Source organism: Ammospiza nelsoni, chromosome 10 (assembly GCF_027579445.1).
Source record: "Ammospiza nelsoni isolate bAmmNel1 chromosome 10, bAmmNel1.pri, whole genome shotgun sequence".
Classification (NCBI taxonomy): Eukaryota; Metazoa; Chordata; class Aves; order Passeriformes; family Passerellidae; genus Ammospiza; species Ammospiza nelsoni.
This window is the reverse complement of record NC_080642.1, coordinates 18439757-18461821: the sequence shown is the minus strand read 5'-3', so window position 1 is coordinate 18461821 and position 22065 is coordinate 18439757. Positions and strand designations below refer to the sequence as shown.

The window sequence follows — 22065 nt, the reverse complement described above, 5'->3', positions numbered from 1 at the left end:
TGTTTGTAGGTTCATTGTAGACCTACATTAAAAAAAAATTCCTCTTCAAGTTCTGTAGGGCAAGAGATTTGATTCAAAGTAAAAAATCCTCTTTTTTTTTTGTTTTTTTTTGTTTTTTTTTTGTTAATTAGGCTACACATGCTAATAAACTAAAAGCCAGTGAAATTTTAGGACTGTAAAAGTTTAGTAGCTCCATTTATATTTTATATAAATACTAAATCTAAAGTTAGAAACTTGTGTTCACAGGCTTAGAAAGCCTTTCAAAAGACCTTTGTGGTTATTTTTTTGAATAGTACTTAATAGTTTGACCAGTGTGAGGTTAATAAGCCTTTTTTTGTTTGTGTGATTACTCACCATTCACATACAGCACATTAGTGATTGTGCCCTTATGCATTATGGATGAAGGCCCTTGCTGTTAATACAGATCTTACCTTTGAGCCAGTCAGAGCCTTTATTTAGCAATGCAAAAGCAGAAAAGGAGAAAGGTGGGTTGTGTGTCACATAGGCATATTTGAACTTCATTAATACCCAAATGTGCATTTGCAGTCCCAGGCAGAGCTCTAAAACTGATCCTGGGGGTGAGGGTGGGGTTTTCTGGGCCCACACCTGGGGGTTTGCAGGGATCACACTGGGACTTGCAGGCTCATACCCAGGGTCACAGGGTGTCAGAGCTCTGTGCTCAGGTTGCTTCATTTCTCCACTGGCAGTTTACCCTCAGTGTTGCAGGATGTGCTCTTTGGCCCATGTGTGCCTTAGCTGCTTTTTCCAGATTTTTTACTTTTTTTTTTTCAGATTGTTTTTTCACCTTTTCCCCCCACCTCAGTTGTTTTCAAGAATTCCTGTCTCTTTTGGGTTGTTCTTCTGTACAGTACTCCTGTTCTAGCTTCCATTTTTTTCCAGGGAAAGAGCAGCTAGAGGAAGAGCTGGGAGCTGGGGTGTTTAACCTGGACAAAAGGAGGCTCAGAGGGACCTTCTCTCTCTACAATCTCCCGAAAGGAGTTTATAACCAGGTGCCAATCAGTCTCTTCTCCCAGTCCCATCAAGCAACAGGACAAGAGGAAATTGCCTGAAGTTGTGCCAGGGGAACTGCAGACTGATATGAGGGAAAATGTGTGGATGTGGCATTTGGGGCCAGGTTTTAGTGGTGGAGACAGCAGTGCTGGGTTAACAATTGGATTCAGTGATCTCAGAAGCCTTTTCCAACCTTATGAATCTGTGGAGTCCACATTCACCACCAGCCTTTCAGAAGCCTGAGTGTTCTGCTCTGTGCTAGGCAGCCTTGTTAGTGCCCTGGTGAAGCAGAAAGGGGTGGGGGGAAAGGTGGAAGGGGATAAATAACTTTTTGTGCTCTCCAACATGTGCGTTTGCTTTTCTTTACCCGTCAGCAGAAGGTTCCTTACAGTGGGCTTGCTGTTCTTCATTTCTGCTCTGTGGCTGCATTGCTATTTGACTGTTTTAAATAGTATGTTTGCATGGGCCTGAAAGGACCTTCTGTGTTATAAAAGATGAAAACTTCAGCTCTTAAGTCAGAAAATTGAGACTAACATGGCTACTTGTGCTGCTGCTTCTCAGGCTGTTTGGAGCTACAAGGGAAAACAGCAATGGAAACTGGTTTTATTGCCTGTCTTTCTGATTTTAGGTAAATATTCTTGATTCTTTTTCATGGATAAATATGTTTCTTCAGTGTTGTTACCTTTTGTATCTCAAGCTGAAAGTAGGATGGCAGGAGGGAGAGAAATTGATAATGAAGTGATTTAGTGTTGGATTTGCTGTTCTTTCTACATGAATTGCACTTTGTGTGTTTGGTTTTCTGCTGCACTGAATCCTGTCAAATTCATGTCAGTTTTGTAGCCCTAATAGGTATCTGTCTCCTGCCTGGGCTTCTGAGCACAATAGCTGATTTGGTAAAGTTGCCATTTTTCCAGAGGGGAGTAGTTGCTGTATAGGAATTGTTATCATTCCACTGAGAGCACTTCTGAGTCCCTCTTGCTTGGAAGCTACTTGTCTGATATTTGGGGGTTTATATATTTGGGCATTCAGGAACTTGGTGGGGAGGAGGGAGTATGGAAGTCATACAATTAACTTTTTGCTCTTTAAATGCCACTGGGTTTTTTCTTAAACACATTTCTTAGTCAAGCTGTTGAGTTCATTTTAGAATGTGCTCTTCAGGTTCTGTGGTATGATTTAAAATAAAGGCTCCTGGAGGTTTTTTTTTCTAATTAAACTTAGTATTGGAATTTGGATTTTATTTATTTTGAACTGTATTGACTTAAAAAAATAATCTGAGTTTGGAGCTGCAAGAATTCTTGAAGGAGTGATTTTTCAGCAGTGTTCAGGTGTGATCTTGTGTGACCAGAGCCTCTCTGTCTCACAAGGCAGCAGCTGCTGTTTGACTGTTCCATCATGTCTTGCTTCTGCCTGATACCAGCCCATGAATTCAGTTTTACTTTGTGTTTCAAACAACTTTATCCTGGTGGGACTCTGGGAAGAGTTGCATTGAGCGCTTTCCTTTTATTGTTTCTGTAACTTACTACTTTTCCCCCTCACTATAACTTTTCAAAATTGTTGTTTCAAAGTAGTTTTTATGTAGCTTCTTTAGTTACAAAAATAAGTTTATGAATATTGGGAAATAAAAATGTTTTCTCTTTCCCTTTCTGTTGTCAAGCTACTTCTGTAATAACAAGTCCATATTCTTTATAGTTTCAGTGTTAGCAAGGGTTCCAGTTAGATGATGAAATATGTTTCAGATCTATTTTATTTTAACTGCTCTGGTTGGGCTAAATGCACATCAAAATCATGTGTTACATTTCTGGTTTACATTGTTGTATTCCTGTTGTAGTGAAACATGAGCTTTGAAAGGCACAGCAGTGGAAAAATCCTGCTCAAAACCTCCCTTAGTCATAGATTCAAGTGTGACTGTGTGCACACTGGCAGACTTCTGTTTTGGGCAAGTGCATGTTACTGTGAACTAATAGAGAAATTCACATAAAATATTGCTAAGCTGTAAAAAACAATGTGAAAACTGTGTAGCAGTGTTCTGACCTTGTAATGATTTACAGCTGGAAGAGCTGAACTGAGTATGGAAAAAAAAGAACAAATTTCAGCTTCATGTGAGGGGCTTTTTTAAGTTTACTTTTATTTTTTTTTCCCTTTTCCTCTCTGAGCTGTATCAGTTCAATACTGTTTGTACTTTTGTCCCTTACAAATAGACCAGAAAACCCGTGGGGGAGACAGAGGTGGCATTGCCACTGCAGGGGAGGATTTCAGCAGGGAAATAGTTGGATACAGAGAGACTGTCAACTCTTCTTCAAAGAGCTGTAGAGAACTGCTCTGTGTGGGACAGGGAGTACAAAAATGAAGGACCAAACGGAGCCTTCTGTGCAAAGGGAGCTGGAGAGGATGAGAGTGGGAAGCAGGACTGGAGAGCTGGGATAAATGAGCACAGCAAGGGAGCATGAAGGCCAAGTACTTGACATGAGAAGGGAGGGAGAAAGGAGAGAACATCATAAATACACAAGGCACTAACACTGTCCAGGGAATGTTAGGAGATGAGGAAATAATTGAGAAGCAACTAAGAATAAAATTGAATATTAATATTCAATGTACTCTGTTGTTTCAGCAGCCATAAATACAAAGGGAGGATGTGTTAGTTGGGATCCTCATCCCAAAGCTCTGAAGCTGCAGGAACGTTCCAGCTTCTGAGGAGCTTTGACAAGGGCTGAGGAGCACCAGTGTGGCTGGGTGGGATCTTCAGGGTGACTGTGCTCAGCTATGGGAAGGCAGCTCCAGCTGGGATTCATCTCTCCTTGGTCCTGTGTTGTCATTCTTCCCTGCTGTCCTTCTCATCCCTCCTATCCCCTTTCCCCCAACTCTGAAATCCTTGTTATTTTCATCTATATGCACGTGGTGGAGATTTTTAGGAGACTGCAGAGACTGGTGCCCAGTTCATGTAATTCCTTTTTCTATTTAGCTATATTAAATAGATGACCCATGTGTTTGAGTAGGTAATTTGACTGATTGCCACTATTTTCATCCAATATGTGTTATTTCCAGTGTGTTAAAAGCAAATACTGCTTCTCATAGATCTTTTCTTCTCCCTTGTATAAGCCAAGCATATTCACTGTACAATGAGGACAAGTTTTACCAACTATGACATGAACTATTGATATTTCTAATCTCTGAGTCCATTTCCAGTCCACAAAATATTCTTGAGTTATACCCATAGCTGCTGTACAGACTTAAGAGTCACCTTTGAAAATGTTCTTTCAGTTGCTTTTTAAATGGCAAACATATATTCTGGCAGTCCTGCAGGTGTTATTTTTAATATTCAATGTTATTCTTAGTGTTCAATGTTATTCTTAGTGTTCAGTGTTATTCGTAATCTTCAGCTTTATTTTTAATATTTTAAAGACAGTAGATGCTTCACTTTAATATTTAGTGCTTTTCCTTATTCTTGAATTTGTCTGGCAGTGTTATGGTATTTATTCAGTTTGATTAAAATAAATCAGAGACTTATTCTTTCTGAGACTTGCTTTCTGCAGACAAGGTGTTTGGCCTCAGGAATCATAGGCACTTGGTTTTAAAATTGTTGTATGCTTCTGTTGGCTTCCTTAATAGTCCCTAATAGTCTCAGTACAAAAATAGGATATGTTCAGGGTTTTTGTGGTTAAAACTGCTTTAGATGAAAAAATTAGGCTCTTTATTTTGCTTTTAAATTTAGGATCAGAGTTAACTTGGAGTTTTTGCTGTTGAGGTATGGTTTCCCCTGTCTGATGAAACACCCCTGTGTCTTAGCTGACTTGAGCTGCTTCAGCCAGCTCTGAGCGTGTGACATGAGGGAGCAGTAGCTGTGTTGTTTGTGGGTTGCTCTAGAGAGAATGGCTGCAGAAAGCTGGGAGTTGTTGCTGTAACCTTTTCTGGCTTGGAGCCTTGGCCAATAGAATGTTCCTGTAATTTGTGCTGTGGACAGCTGCTGCCTGTAGTGCTGTTTATTTGCAGAGTCCAGTCACTGTTGTATGACATTCTTGGGTTTGAGATTTATACCCCAAGTGCAAATGTACTGCAAAGCCCAGAGTTCCCAACCTCTGGCAGGTATTGCCAAGGCTCTGTGTTACTGCCACTTTCTTAGGCAGGGGTTTGCAATGTCTCACAACCATGTGAGTCTAAGTAAGGAGTTAAAAATTGAATCTGGTAGATAAAGGCAGAAATGGCAGCTGAGCTCCACAATTAAAGTGTCCAAAGTGAAAATTACAGTTTAATATTCACACCAAACACAGCTGAAAGCAAAATCTGAACAGTTTAATGAAAAGTTTCAAGTCACTGCACTTGGCAGGTATTGGCCTTGCTCAGCTCTAGCAAGACTGTGGAAAATGCTTGGGTTTTGGTTTGGCAGACAAAGAGTGAACACATAAAATATTTGAAGTGTAATGTATTGTAGTGTAAGAATCAAGAGCCTGTGTTTATTACTGGCTATGTGTTCATAAAAATCTGTGTGTGTTTTGCTTTGGTTTGCTGTCTTCATTGGTTTTCCTGGTCTGTACAACTATTTATTGTGGAACACATTCACATCTGAAATTGGAACTGGGAGTCAAGATGGAACTGACACAGAAGAATTAGTAAAGTTTTGCTTTGAAATTTGTTGTCTCATCTTTTTTTTCTTCTTTTTTTTTTTTTTTCTCTCAAGGTAAAAGACTAAGGGGCTGTAAATATGAACATTTTTCCTCCTCTTTTCTACCTCTAAAGCTACTGATTAAAATTCCAGAGAATAGAAGAGAATAGAATAGAATAGAATAGAATAGAATAGAATAGAATAGAATAGAATAGAATAGAATAGAGGCATTTGTTATTGCAAGTGTAGTCTGGGAAGACTCATTAGTTAAGACTCACTGATGCTCTTAGATTAAGGCAGGGTCATTATAACTCTGGTTTTAGATTTAGATATGCTTCAACTTTGATCTGCATGTCAGAAGACTTAGTGGTGGTATTTCTGTTAGCTTCTCTTCTGTATGTGTTTACTGCATTTCTTTGTGTTTCATATTTGTTTGGATAGTCTCAGTTTCATTCCAAGAAATATATTTTCTATGGTTTTTTAAAATTTATTTTATTTTTTTAAAATAAGCCAGACTGTTTAAGGTTGACAAGGTGGCAATGTAAGGACAGGGATTAGTGAGGAAAATGATGAATAATCCAGTCCTTCAATCTTGACTACTTTGTTTTCCCAGTGGTTTGTACTGCCCTCATCATAACTGTGCTGTGTCTTTTGCTGATGTCCTTCAATGTCAGTTTTTAAATAAGAATGATGAGAGACAGCCAGACCTATTGTGGCACTTTTTCTGTGATTCATGCTGAGAGACTGAGAGCAAAAGCAGCTTCAAGGAGAGTGCAAAACCCAGAGTTGTTGTACAGCTGGGTCTGCTCCTGAAGTTTTAGCCAAGCATTGACTTAGACAAAGAGCTTTTCTGGGCTATGGAAATCAGGGAAAAAAAATCACAGTGAAGTTGTTGCATACTGTTGAGAGACATCCTTTCATGAAACCATAATCTTTGTGCATAATTACTTTAAAATAGTGATAAAAAAGTCATAATCCTCTATGTCCCTAAAGTCTCTTGAAGATGTATGGTGTATGTTTTGTATCTTTCAGTGCATTTAATCCCAGTAAACCCTGTGAGGGAGGATGGGTTGAATCCCAAGAGCAGGAAGAGAATAATGCCTGATCTGCTGACGGAGCCCCCTGCCATAGACCCCGTGTATGAAGCTCAGGTGTACTGCAACGTTCCCAGCATCGCCGAGCGCAGCATGGAAGGTGAGCTGGGCTGGGCAGGGCACACCTCAGCTCAGCTGCTTGTTCCTTTGTGCTGGTATTGGAAATGAGAGCTCTGTGCACTGTCAGTTCACTGCTGCTTGGAGAAGGTGGAGCAAATGCCAGCTGGTCACTGAATTACGTTAAATCATTCAAAACCTGCTGCTCCCCTTCCCCTTCCCCTTCGCCTTCCCCTTCCCCTTCCCCTTGCTTTTCAGAAATTGTTCTGTCCGGCCACTAGTCAGCTATAGGTCTAAAACTGAAAGGATTTGGAGGGGTATAGATGTTTAATATTTAAATTGTAATTCTTGTGACACATCAGCTGCATTTCAAACAGTTGACTTGGAATTCAGGAAGAAAAACCCCACAGAAGTAATTAATTTTGGAATTACAAGCCATTAGACATGGTCAGCTAGAAGGCATATTTGCATTCTTTACTCCACAGCAGCTGCAGCAAGTTTGAATGAAGCCCTTCATTAGCATATCCTACTAATGGTTATCAAATAAATCACAAACCAGTATGTCAGAAAGATCCAGATTAGACATGCTGCAAAATCCATCATTATGATGGGGACCTGAAGAGAGGCATTATGAAGGGGGAATAACCTTATTGTGTTGACAGAGTTCTGTGCTTGAGTAGTGTTTTGTGTGGTTGGTGGACTTCAGATGTACTGTGGAGATATGCTGGGAGCCTCAGTTTTGTATAACTTGTCTTGCAATCTGAAGTAAAATATTTCTTAGGTTGGTAAATTGTAATTTCCTAGGGGTGTTTTCTTTCATTTCAATACTAAAGCTATCAAGCTAATGATAGTTTCTTTTTTTTTGTATTAAAGAAAGTGGATGTAGGTAATTTTCTTGTTTTCCCTTTCTTCACTGCAGGTCATGCCCCTCATTATTTTAAGCTGGTGTCAGTTCAAGTGCTAATTCGACACGGCGATAGGTACCCTCTGTATGCCATTCCCAAGACAAAGAGACCTGACATCGACTGCATGTTGGTGCCCAGCAGGTAAAATTCTTGGAGGTTGTCTTTACTAAGCTCTTTTTTTGCTTGAGAATAATTTTTTTCCTCTTCAGGAAACAATTTGTGCAGCCTGAAGTACACTGTGACTTCTGGCCATTGTGTATTGCCATGGTTTAAAAAACCTGCCCCTGGATCAGTGGTACACAGTTTTTTCTTTGAAACAAAAGCTATTGCATGTTACCAGTTCTGACCAGAGTAAGTTCTTCATATTTCTTTAAAAAGCAAAAGCTATTTAGTTCGATATTTAAGTTGCCATTCCTTTTAGATAAGTTTCTACATTTTCAAAATGTAAGTGCATTGTTTGAGATGATCACTTCCCTTCATGCTTCTCTTCATCTGAATACAAACAGCTCTCAGGCAGCTCAGCACTACCATAAGATATTTGTATTTATTTATCCATATTTGTATTTAGTTTTTCTTTTACTCTTCAGAAATACAGGCTCTCAGAACTTTCCCTTAATAATTTGTGTCAGAATTCAGGAAAAAATGGGAGTTGTACATTTAACTATTAAAATACAAGTTAATAGAAAGTGCTACTGTTTGCTGCTTGACAACTCCCCCTTTCCTGTAGTTACCTCTCTCTGTTTAGATCTGTCACAAGTTAGTTATTTGTGTCTAACTGCCACTAAAACATCATTTTCCTTTCTGTTTCAGTATAGTGCTTTTGTCTAACATCATGTCTTTGTAGATTGCTGAAAACTGTTTTCACACCTGAATCACTTTGAGCTGCAGATCTGATCTGAATGGCTCTTTGTGGGAGAACCTTCCTTTTTTGTTTAGATTCTACTCACTGATATAGGTGAATTATAGTGTACAGCAGTAGAAAAGCCCAGTGATGATGTAATTTCCCAATCTTTGCCATGGCTTGTTTGATTACATGTAAGTACTTTTAAGTAGAATGATGACGGTGATTTTTCAGCAGAGGACTTGCCAGTGAACCTATTGAATACTTAAAATTAAAATTAAAATACCAAGATATGTTAGCAAAAGCTCTGGGCAAATCTACCCCTTCATGCTGCTGTCCCCTCAGCAGTGTCAGTTGTGGAGATTTCAATGGCTGAGGGCTGTGTGTTGTGTTCCTTCATCCATTACTCAGGAAAAGAGGCACAGTAGGTACACAAAGCAGTGTAGATGGACCATAAATAGCTTTTGAGAATGGCATGGAATCTCCTATGTCTTTGATTCCACACCAGAAAACCAAGAACATGATTTCTTGACTCACAAATGGCTTTACTCTCTTGTGCTGGAGGTGTTGATGCCACACTGAAAGTACATTTCACCTTGGTGCCTGGGAGATCATGCAGCAGATCTTCATGGAAGGGATTTTTAGGCAAGTGCAAGACAAAGCAATGATCCAGGACAGCCAGCACAGCTTTACTCAGGGCAAATGTGCCTGACCAGTCTGGTGGCCTTCTATGATGGGGTGACTGGGGCAGTGGTCAAGAGAAGAGTGACCTGTGTCGTCTGCCTGGAGTCCTGCAAGGCTTTCAGGGTGATCCCTCATGGCATCCTTGACTCCAGCTGGAGACTTGTGGGTTGGAAGGGTGGACTGCTCAGTGGATGAATGGATGCAGAGGTGCTCAGTATCTCTGTGTCCATGGAGGCCCTTGGTGGGTGAGTGGTGTCCCTCAGGGCTCTGGGACCAGTGCTCTTCAATCCCTTTGTTACCAACGTGGGCAGTGGAATTGAGTGCACACTCAGCCAATTTGCAGTGACAAGACTTTTGTGTCCAGCTTGAGAAGCGGATCCATGAGAAACTCAAGAGGGTCAAGAAGTTTAAGAGGTTCACCTGGCTCAGGGCAATCCCAGACATGGGTACAGACTGGGAAGAGTCTCTGAGAATAACCCTGCAGAGGACTTGGGGGTTCTGGTGGATGAAAAACTGGGCAGGAGCCAGCAGTGTGCACTGGCAGCCCAAGAGGGTGGACATTGGCTGCTGCTGTTCCTGTGTTCACACTTCAGCTTCCACCAAAATGCCTGTTTTGTCAAGAGGTCATCCAGGTCTGGTCCAACATCCTTCAGGAGAAATTGGATGTTCTTGAGAGGTCCCTAACCCCAGAAGCGCTCTGTGCCTACTGCAAATTGAGTAGCTTCCTGAAATGAGATGTGCATTCCTGAGACTGCAGAGAGGAGACCAAACTTCAGTTATCTCTACCGTAGAGTGGAGTGGGAGTTGTTTTAATAAAAAAATAATTTTTCTAAGAAGATGGAAAATGAATTGTTTGCTAATAGCTATGATAACATTTTTAATGACCTGCCTGTAAGGGGTGAGATTATTTTCAGCATGAAATACTAAGCAGAGAAATATGATCCAGATTCCTAAAGGCTCTGATCTTCTGATCTTTCTTAGTATCTGTCATGTTAGAATGTATGTGAGAAAGCTTTATTGAAAAGATGTTAACAGCAAGTGACAGTGTTAGATGAGTAGCTGTGTTTCTCAGTATTAGTGTGCCACATGAGACCTCAGTTTTGTATTTGCCAGAAAAGCTTTTATAGCTGTTTCCAATTCAGTTTCAGGCAAGGAGTACAACATGAAGGCCCTGGAGTCAGAGAAGGATCAGTGTGGCTTTGACACAGAATGACCAAGAGGAGCAGTTGAGAGGGCACAGCCAGGCTCTGGGGAGGCCAGAGGGGAACACCCGTGGCTCTCACTGATTTGTGAGCATTAGAGCGTCGCTGTGTAAATGACACATCCCCTACCCCTCACAGCCACTCAAAGACCTTGTCTCCTCAAGAACAAAATTTATATAAAAGAGCATCTCCTCTCCTAATTTAGGGCAGCAGAAAGATGAAAGGAGTTGGCTCTGCACCATTCTGTCCAGATGTGTTAAAGCTGACCTTACTGAATAAAGCTAGAATGAAGCCATTGTTTTGAGTGGAACATTCATTACTTCAACATCAGGAAGTTATTTGCTGTGTTTGGCTGTCAGGCTTATATTCCTTTGTGATGTAAATTTGGAGGTTGATTGTAAATGTGTTTATATGGGGAGTGTGACAGGGTCTGTAATCACTGCCTTTGAACTGAGGCTTTCTTGCTGCTGTACAGTTGAGCTGAGATGTCTGATGGAAAGTCTGGCTTGTTTAAGCTTTCCGGACTTACAACATCAGATAAGCAAGCTGCTCATATGCAGGCTGCTCTTTATTTGACTTGGCATTCAGCTGATGGAATTCATTAATTAAGCAGATTATGCCACAGCCCCCTGGACTTCTAATGGATATGCAAAATAGCCTTGAGGTCACACTTGGGTTTTGTGAGTTATGGATTGTGACATATAAGTGTGGGATGAATATAAGCAAATGGATTAAATGCTTTGGAGATTTCTTCCATCTAAAACTTCAATTAATATTATTGTTATAATTTTTATTGTTCTGGATGCAAATTTCCAAAGGGAACCAAATAATGCATTTTTTTTCCTCAAGAAAACTACTTGAATGATATTATGAAAATCTGTTCATTGTAGTATTTGCTTATGGGGGCAAGAAATTAATCCCACACATTTTTTTCCTTATGTAGCTCACATTTATAGTGTCAGAAGTAAAAAATATGCAGTGTTTCTTCGCCGAGTTTGTATGTGAGAGAGAAGAAACGCTTTTTGGAAGATGCTAAAATGATTTCAGAAGACTGCTGTAATTTGATAGTAAGCTGGGTTAATTAGCATATACTTGAAGACATTTTGAGAGGTGTTGATGGTAATCATAAGAAGCTTAGTAACAAATACCGAAATTTTAGGTTCAATATGCACTTGTTTTGAAGCTGCCACAGAAACAAGCTGGGAGGTGGGAGATGAGACAAGTGTCATCCTGTGAGCTGAAGGGAGTGTGGATCTGACTTGGAGTGAGGTCAGAGTGGGATCCAGACCAGAGTCAGGTGAACAGAGGTCTCCTGAGGCCTCTGCTGGCTTTAAAGAGTCAGACAGTGGAGGAGATGGGATTCCAGAGCCATGGAATGGTTTGGGCTGGAAGGGACCTCACAGAGCCTCTCATTCCCCCTGCCAGGGGAGCACTGAGGAGTTTGTATAGAAGTGTACAAGCTGTGAGAACTTTATGAATAAATAATCCCCAACTGTACTTCTGCTGCCTTAGGATCTCTTCTGTGGACTACACTGATTTATTGTTGGGTGTAGTGGCTTTCCCCATTCATTTGTTTTGTGGAAAGCACACACTGTAGTACTCCTTTGATCCCACACTTTTTTTGCCTACTTGAACTTCATAGAAAAGACATGTTATTTTTGCTTGAAGTTCTAAAATGATTTTTTTGCATTTTAAGTAAAGAGAAAGAAACTCACTCTTGGGATAGTTTGCAGGCAGAATTTTGTATTGATGATTACAGAAAAGTCATGTTTGTGTGTCTGAAGCCTGGTGGGGTCATGTTTACTCACTGAGTGATGCACTGAGGGCTCTGCAACACCTTGTGAGAAGCTTGCTCCTCTCAGCTGTTGCCATGAATTTTTGTATTAACTCCTCAGAGAAAAAGGAAATTTTACTGAAGGATGCCAGCTCTGTTCCTGGCAGAAATACATAATATAGTTCAAATAGTCATGCAATATTTCTTCCCTTGTACACTGGTTACAGGGTAGCAATAAAAGGTGATATTAAAGCATTTTAAGACCTTTGCAAATATGATATTTAAGTGTTGATTAAGGATTTAAATGTTGGTCCATTTTAATGCTAGTACATGAAAACCAGAGTATTCAATCTGGGATCTATTATCCCAGTGCTTAGGTTGTAAATTACAAAAGGATCAACTGAATTAATTATTTGAGGGAAAAGATGCATCCTCAGTTTTGTTACAGATAAAATTTATTCTATTGTACAGAAATAAAATCATTAGAAGGCAAATGAACAGATTTTAAATAAGGGAACAAAATGCTAAAATTGGGAAGTGTGGCTGCTGTTAGTGGGTTTAAATGAAAAGCTGTTCCATTTTCTGACAAAATTTGAAATATTTTCTATACTCCTACCTTTTGCAAATGTGGTAGCTTGCCATTGTAAGGCCAGGAAAATTACAGAAGGATATCTCTTTAGTTCATTTTTATTTTCTGATTACTCTTATGGAAATAAAATTTTGAGGATAATTCAGTCTTTTCAGCTGTACAACAGAGCAATTTCCTTTGCTTCCTGCTCCAGCAGCCCCAGCAGCCTCAGCCGTGTTGCCTGGATACTCCATCTCCTGCAGCATCTGTAAATTGGCCAATTCAACAGGAGGATTCATATTCTAAATAAAAGCCAAGTCCTGGGGCGGGAGGGGGAATACTTCGTTAGCTGGGAGCCTGAGTGCTGCTGCAAGTCTTGCTGCTGAGAAAAATGGATGTTTGTTTGCCCAGTTGTACAGGGATATCTGTTTAACAAGGAGTAAGCTTTGAGTTTCTATTCAGAAAGATGTCCAAAAGTCATATTTCATATATTTCATAATGCACTTCTGCAGGCTTGGGCTTATCTTGTGCTCACTCTAAATCCAGTGTAATCCAAAGTCAAGTAACTTGCATCTCCATGTCTAATATTATTAATACACTCTATTAATACACTGGAATATAAAATCTTCAATTATCATCCCTTTTGTAGTTTTATCTTAAAAGTTAATTTATTTTGTCTGCCATTTTTTCAGAAAAATCCTTTTGCAAAGTACAGATAAATACTTTTCTTTCTTCTTCCCTTTCTTTCTTCCCACAAGTGATTGCTGGCAATTTTATCAGCACAGATTTGATTCCATTAGAATTCTTTCAGGCTTTTCTAAGCAAAGCAGCAAAAGAAGCAGGATGGATAAAGCAGTTCTGTCAGTTTTCTTTCACATGTATTTGCAGAGCTTATTAATTAAATGAACAGAGTTTAAGGAAAATTTTGATTGTCGGTTTATTAATGTGTAGAGTTTTGCAAAGTTCAAAATTTAGAAAATTGGTGGTTCAGCCTGCTACCTCTGTAATATGCTTAAAATGCCATTTGCTAAATGGGTGTAATTTAATTTTCTCAACTTAATTCTTCCATTTTTAGATTTCACTGCTGGGCTGTGAAAATAGTGCAATGTACAAAATGTTCTGTTGGAAATGTTCATCTGGAGCTGGAGTAAGCTTCTAATGTATGATTGTACCACAGGAAGCTTCCACTGCTTGAGAAACAAAAATCAGGCTTTGTTCTTTCTCTGCTTTGCAAATACTGATCTTCAGTTGCCCTGTTAAAATTACAATATACAGAAGAAGCTATGGATTTAGAATATCATTAATTGGCTGGTTATCCTTTAATTTGAAGTAAAATGAAAAAATTAGTCTGATTTTTAATCTCATTATGCTTTTTGTCTCATTTTGCATTTTTTTCTTACTGGCAGTTGTGGGATAATAGTAACATTTTCCTGCCAGCATTTCTTTTTCCTGAAAAGAAATTAAATACAGGGAAATTCAAGTTTTATAAAATGATATGAGCTGCCTTTCTGCTGACAGACACTGATTCTTATGAGCCCTCCTGTATGTGCAGGTTGTGAGCAGAGCTCTGCAAGAGGTCCCCTCATGTGTGAGAGTTTCTCAGTTGGCTCTTCTCAGTAAGCATGGATGTCTTTGCTTGTCCCAGCAAACTTCTATTCCAGACTCTCACTCCTGCTTTAGTGGTGCTACTGCTCCCTCTGGTGTGTCATGCAAGTCAGGTTTCTTTTTGAGACCTGAGGTTTTTATATTCAAAATAGTTTATCCTTCTAACAAATGTAAATATGAATAGTAAACACAAATCCCAGTTATTTAAGAGATCCCTGACAAAATGTATTTTATATATATTTTTTAAGCAATGTGAAAATAACTGTGTTCAAACTGAACATCCTATTAAGATAAGATCTGGAGCAGAGTTGGATTGCCAAGCAGTTTCTGATGCAGTTCTGCACAAAATTAGAGAGGTGACTGTGTAACCTTTGGTAATTGCTGACATTTAACAAGGAAGTCCCCACTTGTGTAATGCATTTCTGCTGAAGGAATGTGATCACAGATTTATTTTTTAAAGGTTCAGGTTACCTTTGGGTTACATTGTGGGATTTTTTGTACCTTTCTGTGCAACAGTACCACAGTGAGCTGAATCCGTGGTGTATTTGAAATTTCCAGTGCAATGGGGGAGATTTAAGCATTCTTTCACTGACTTGAACTCTGTTTCAGTGAGTTAACTTGGATATTTTAGTGAATATCTCTTCCAGCTGCATTCATTACTTCCATGGCAGAGTATCTTACTTGTGTGTGTGTCCAGGAGTGTTGGCCTCTTTCTTCCTGGATAAAAGTGCAATACCCTAAACAATGATTCCAGTTTTAATGGGGACACTGGGTACTGCTTTCCAGTTCCACGTAATCAAGGCTACATGTGCTATTTGATTTGAGGCTGAAGGAAGTAGAAATAAAAGCTGAGATTGTGGTCAGCATTGCACATTAAAATATCTGAGAACTCCTTCAAAATCATCGGCCTAAAGTACTGTATTGAACCCCTTTAGACTGTAACTGGCTTTGGCTGTGCTGTTAAAGAGCATTAGTACTTCAAAAATGAGAGAGTTTTGGAGGGTTTTTTAAGGATTTTAAAATATATTTTCTTTTTCATTTGAATACATAACAGTAACTGAATTCAAAGCAACCCCCAGAAATTGCTCTAAAATACTTAAGTGGAAGATATCATAATTTTAATGTGACAAGACATAGTTCTTTGTAGTTCTTTGGCAGATAGTAAGTAGCTAGGTTTCTTTTCCATACTTGCAAAAGTCCTGAGTAAGAGCAGATGTTGTCCCAGTGGGAAATAACTTCACATCATGAAATTTCTGAGCTGACATACTTGGAATACTTGACTCTCTCGAGCTGCTTTCCCATATGCTTTTGGAAGTTTCACATTTTGGTTTTTATCTCTCTAGGAAACCTTCTCATCCTCAGCTTGAAGCCTTCATTAAGCATATGTCCAAAGGGTCTGCAGCCCAAATGGACGGTTCTCTGAGCAGCCTGCCTCACTTCCCCAGCCATTCCCTGTGTGAAATGGGAGAGCTTACACAGACAGGTGAGTTCCTCTGCAGCTCTGTCTCATCCTCTGCTCTGTTAAACACAGTCTGCTTGAGAAGGGACCTTCTGATTCTCTTTATATTGACATAAATGCTTTTTTATGGCATCTTATCATGTTGGTCATATCATCAGCCATGCTGGGATGTGTAACTCAACTGTGAAAGTGGCAACAGTTGAAGAAACCATGCTTTGTCCTATAGCTTGACAATCCTGTTACACACTGGTCAATCTTGGCATCCCATTTAAATTCCTTTGTAGCAAGTCAGAGCACCTTTCTTTCATGTTGCTTCACACCTCAGAGCTGCTCTGTTACCCTTGTGACAAACAGCACTGCTCAGTCCCTCCTGAGGAAGATCTGGTGCTCTGTTACTGACAGGGCTGGGATTCAAAGGGGCCCTGTGTCCCCTACAAGAGATGCTGATGTAGCAGCCAAACCTGGTGTTATGGAAATGCTTTATACATCTGGTGCCTCTCAAATTCTTGTGGGATCCCTTTGGAAGGAATCCTTGGCCACTATCAAAGTCTTGCAAAGTGTTATCAGGAGAAAGCAAGGCAGGACACCACTGAAATTGCACAGACACACAGATTGTGTCACTGAGCTGGCATCTGGGGACTCCTGTGGCTTGCAGCAAGGTATACAGAGGTGTTCTAGTGCATAAAGGCTTCAGGGCTATTGCTTTGCTGCTGTGCAAGAAATATGGATTCTGGAGTGGAGGTTTAGGCACGTGAGAAGGATACACTCTCCAGCTGGATAAAGGCAGAGCTTTAGCATAAATTATCAAGTAATTTAAAAACTCCCTGAGGGAAGATGGAGAAGGAAGCTGGATACAATTGCTACACCTCATGATTGTTTTGTGAGTTTGCACACTAATTTACATTTTATGTATTTGTGTCCTGACTGCTGGTGGTTTTATTGGCTGCCATAAATTTTCAAGGGTGCAGCATTCTCTGCAGGCCTGAAAACCTGACTGAGGTGCAGTCTTTGAAAACACCTTACTTTTATAGTCATGTTAGACCCATTCAGTCTGTGTCTTAGTCCAAAGAATTAATATTAAACCACTGAGGTTACAAACAAACTTTATGGAACCAACTTCTTTTCTGTATATCAGGCTAGTTCCTAGAAATGAGAGATACTGAAGAATAGAAGGTTTCTCATGTTTCAGACAGTTTTTTTTACAGTCATCATAAGTGCAGTTCAGTTTTGTAAGTTTATCAGTAAGGCTACTAGCTGTAATTTTTTTTTTGCATAACTGCAAAGATTCTAATCACGTGTTGTAATTTCTGTCACAATGCAGGGGTTGTACAACACCTGCGAAATGGACAGCTGCTCAGAGAAATTTACATCAACAAACACAAACTGCTCCCCAGTGACTGGACAGCCAAGCAGCTCTACCTGGAGACCACGGGGAAGAGCCGAACCCTGCAGAGCGCGCTGGCCCTGCTCTACACCTTCCTGCCAGATTTCGACTGGAAGAAAATTAACATGAGGCACCAGTGGAGCACCATTTTCTGCTCAGGAAGCTGTGACTGTCCCATGAGAAACCACTACCTGGAGGAGGAGCAGCGCAGGCAGTACAGCTTACGGGTGAAAAACAGCAATTTGGAGAAGATCTACGTGGATATGGCAAAGATTGTGGGCGTTCCCACCAGGCAGCTGAGAGCTTCTAACCCTATAGATTCTCTCTTGTGCTATTTCTGTCATAATGTCTCATTTCCATGTACCAAAGCTGGCTGCATTGGTATGGAACACTTCAAAGTAATCAAGAGACACCAGTTGGAGGATGAGAGAGAAAGACAGGAAAAGAAACTTTACTTCTTGTATGCCCTGTTGGCTACTCATCCTCTCCTCAACCAGACTGTCAGTAGGCTGCAGCGTATTGCAGAGGGCAAGAAGGAGGAAGTGTTTGTCCTCTACTCTGCACATGATGTCACCTTGTCACCTGTTCTTAGTGCCTTGGGCATTACAGAGGCCAGATTTCCCAGATTTGCTGCCAGATTAGTTTTTGAGCTGTGGCAGGATGGGAAGAGGCCCAAAGAACACTTTATCCGCATCCTGTACAACGGGGCTGATGTCACATTCCAGACCTCCTTTTGCAGGGATCATTATAAACGTTCCAGCAAGCCAATGTGCCCACTAGAAAAACTTGTCAACTTTGTCAAGAGGGATATGTTCTTAATTTTTAACAGTACAAGCTACTATGATGCATGTCATAGGAGAGCACTGTAGAGAAGGGAGGAGGAAAGGAGGCAGTGTTAACTTATGTCAGTGATTTGTTTTCTGGCAGAGGCACAGTTCAGTTTTCTTACTTCTTGTATTTTCATGTGTAAGTACAGAAGGGTAATGCTTGAAACATTTTTCAAATAGTTTTATTTTCATTCAGGCTGCAGATGGCCTTTAGTAGAAGAACAAATGCCAAGGGTTATGTGTGTGTGTATACTCACAAATGCTGTTAAATGTTGTGATAAACCATGTGGTGAATGTGACCTGGCCCTTGCTTGATATAGTGAGAGAGCATAGACTTTGTGTTTCTCTGTTCCAGAGCAATACTTGGATAGCCTGAGTTTAAAGCCAAAACTCCTTTTTTTTTTTGTAACACCATCTCACAGTCAGTTTAAGCACTTCATGTCAGGGTCATTAGGAATTCCAGGTGTCTGCATTAAGGCATTTTAAAGGAATTTTTGAATTTCTTTACTCAGAGGAAGCCATAATACTAGAATATTATGGTCCTTAAAGCAAAGTGCATGTGTGTGTGTGTGTGTGTGAATACTTCCTGAGCATGTACAAATGAGAGTGTGCCTTCTGCACCTCACAGACCTAGAAACCCTTGGCTGTTGTTGCCAGTGCCAGAGAAGGGTGTACTGGAGAAGGGATACAAAACTCTACTCTCTGATTGCACTTTCAGCACTTTGAATAGTTCAAACACAGTCTAGAAACATGTGAAGGCCTTGTGACATTAAAATAGGTAGCAAACACTAACAGTACCACTAAACCTGAGTGGGAAATTAGGCTTAGAAATGAGTTTTATGGTGAAGTGTTGGGCTCTTTCCCATTGTGAACACGTTCAAGCTGTTGTGCTATGGTACAAATCAGTATTTTAGGAATTTGCTATGGTGACTGCTTGAGACAGCTTGACTAAATACTGAGAAAACTTTGTAGTGGAGTTAGTATTTTTATGGACTAGGAAGCTCTTATTTTGTAAGACCAGACTTGTACATATTGTACTGTGTATATTTATAACACAGTAGATCTTTCTTACTTGTTTAGTTTGTAAAGACTTGTGGAGATCTCTTTTTAGACATTTTTTTTCCCTTGATCAGGATGTTTAGACTTAAGAATAAACTATTGTCTCTTATGGGTAATTCGAACAATGAGTAGATATGAAAACTTCAGACTGCTTTCATCTCTGTAGGAGTAGTAAATTGAGAACCAATTTTTAATAGAATTCCTAGAAATTTTATAATGATGGAGGTTTTGTAACTTCTAGAAATAAATTAGTCTGTGAGTTGTGATTCAATGGTGCTAGTTTGTCAAAGAAAACATAACTCAGCATAAGTTCTCTGACTCTTGGCATTCCACTCTCTCTGTTTTCAATGCTGCATTTGAACATGTTTCTTTAAATAAAATTCTGGGGTCTCTGTGTTTTTGTGTTATGTTCGTTGTGACTTCCTTAGCTGTTTGCAGGAACAAGGTGGATATTGTTAAGCTGCTTGTTGCATTTCTGATTTCTGCATTTAATCTGTCCTGGGCCCCAGTCTGGGCAGGAGCAAGTAAACATTTAATGAACACTGAACTAGAAATCCTGACAGAATATTTGGGGCTTTTGTACCACACTGGAGTGGTAACATTTCTGTCTAAGAGACTGGATCTGCTTGTGTGCTGGAGAGCAAACAGGAAGGGAGAATCTGAAAGTTGAGCTGACTGTAGAAATAATATGAAGGGGACCTTTTGCCCAATATAAGTAGCAAAGGCAGTGACCCCATAACTTTTTCTTTATGTTGAGGTGGGACCTCCTGTGACTGTGCCCCCACTGCCTCTTCTCCTGTCACTGGCCAACACGGTGAAGATGTCTCTTATAGTTCCCTTCAGATTTCCTTGAGCCTTCTCTGGGCTAAGCAGACCCAGCTCTATCCTCATGTCAGGTGCTCCAAACCATCTTGGCTGTCAGTGGGGACTCTCCAGCAGCTCCATCTCTCTTGTCCTAGAGTGGAAAAGAGCACTTATAGCTCGTTCAGCCACAAAAGCCTCCCCTGTGGTCAGGGCAGTGGCAAGAAACCTGGACTGGGGAATTTAAGGAAATCTGGAACTAAATTTCAGTTACAGCTTCAGGTTGTCAGTATCTGCTCACCTGTATGTTTGAGGGTCACTGGATGGGCAGAACCAAATCTTTAATGTAAAAAATATTTTTTTAAAAAGGGCAAAAGCTAATTATTCTTCTGTGTATGCACAGTTCATTAAGATCTCCTGTAAGCCATACACACAGAGGATCTGCAGCAATGAAAGACTTGATCCATCTCCAGTGCCACCAGAAGAGCTAAAGGAAAGAGCTGCAGGGCTGAGATCACTCTCACAAACCTTGCACCTGGCTGTGGACATGAAGTGATAAGCAAACTGCATTACTGAAGTTGATTAATTGTAACATTTTGAAGTTTGACCTAATTTATGATTCAATTTGTAATTTCAAGTGGATTTATAGTTGGTTTAAGGTAACAAATCTAAGTACCTGAACAATGAAAAGAAGAATTGGTGAGAATTTAGTTATCCTGGAATTGATAAATAGCCTTTCTGTAGGGGTGCACTGATGAATTAGCTGTACCACCTGGGAAACAGTGGCTTGAGCAGTTGCACAGTTTAATCAAGTGTTGCTGCTTTAAGGAATGCTGCTTGAGATCTTGCTCTCGGCTTGAAACCGATGTAGGAGTGGGCTGTTTTGTTGTGTGCTAAACACGGTATTCAGAAACTGATGTTTAAACATGTTGAGTAGTTGCACTGTGAATGAAATCCGTGCAGTGCTTCCTCACCCGGTCCAGCTCATTTTCCAGCGCCGTGCTGATGTCCCGTCTCTCCCTGCCCACTCCTCCCCTCCGTTTGTTCCATTTCTAGGAAGCCGTAACAGCTTTGGCTCCAAACGCTCCTTGCACGCTGCGAGTGCCAAACGGCTTGGCCTGAGCTGCCGTGTATTGTTGTTAGTGCATGAAAAGGGGAGGGAAGGCTCCCAAGGCGAATTCCCGGCGCCGCCGGGAGCGGGAGCGGGAGCGCGGCGGGGCTGCGGCGCCCTCGCGTGGCGGCTCCGTGCGCTGCAGCGCGGGCTGCGGGAATCACACCGGGAAGGGCTCTGGAAAAGGAAGAATTAAAACCAGGTGACCCGTGGGTGGATTTCATCCTGCAGTCTCAGAATGAGACCTTCATTCCCGTGGTTTAAGTGAATAGGCGTCTATGTGAGAGGCTCAAATCCTTGTGGGGTGAAGAAGGAGTAATGACAGCTGTGCTGGTAATTTTGAAGTGTCATTCGTGTTGTTGAGCACAGGTGTATTCTGCAGGTATTCTACAGCTTTGCTTGCCTGTGTACTAAAATCAGCCCTACACTTTTCAGCAGAATTATTTTTGAAATTAGTAAAGCCTATTCTATATGGAAGTATAAAGCAGAGTATTATTTTTTCCTGTCACTTTTCTGGTTTGGTCTCAGTTTGCTTGCCTTGCAGTTTTGTTCCTTCCCCCTTGTTCACATGGAAGAAGCTATGCTGTATGTGAGTACTATGACCTTATTCAAGCACTTGAGATGTGACAGAGTCTGAACTTTGTTAATTTCCTTCAAATTGAAATCAAACACCATTAAGCTTGTTATTTCCATATGATCTGGAGAGCCATTTTAAAAAGTGATTTATAATTACACTTAAGCTATTCCTTTAGGATGCCCTGGCCAAAATAATAATTATTTTTTCTTCTGTTGTAAGTAAAAATGTAGGGTGAAAAAAAAGTGATGGCATTTGAAATGTGAAGCAGTCCAGTTTGCATTCTAAGTCTTTTTGGCAGGGTAAAAAAAAATCACCTGTTTGGCAGTCTGTCTCAGTTTGAGACAAATTAGGAGGAAACATCCTAAAATGAATGTGCTCTCTAAAGAAAGATAGGTTTGGGCAGCCTCCTCACAGGTTTGAAAGGAATTTCTTGGAGGAAAGTGAAAAAAAACAAAAACCCTTGTTATTTAATGGAGAGAATGCAAGCATGGAAAAAAAAAAAGAATGAA

General features: G+C 40.4%; 1 protein-coding gene across 4 annotated transcripts in view; it reads left to right on the top strand.

Annotated features, from left to right (window-relative positions):
* PXYLP1 (2-phosphoxylose phosphatase 1) overlaps nt 1–19463 on the top strand; it is a 47899-nt gene extending 28436 nt beyond the window's left edge. For 2 of the 4 annotated variants that reach the window (XM_059479724.1, XM_059479722.1), the window contains exons 3-6: nt 6641–6802; nt 7679–7805; nt 15682–15821; nt 17119–19463. In XM_059479724.1, coding sequence (XP_059335707.1) covers nt 6641–6802; nt 7679–7805; nt 15682–15821; nt 17119–18050 — 1361 coding nt within the window. In that variant the 3' untranslated portion in view covers nt 18051–19463. Of the gene's footprint in view, nt 1–1545; nt 1640–6640; nt 6803–7678; nt 7806–15681; nt 15822–17118 lie in introns of those variants that run through there. The other 2 variants (XM_059479725.1, XM_059479721.1) reach the window with 2 other exon arrangements.
* Nucleotides 19464–22065: the final 2602 nt, after the last annotated feature.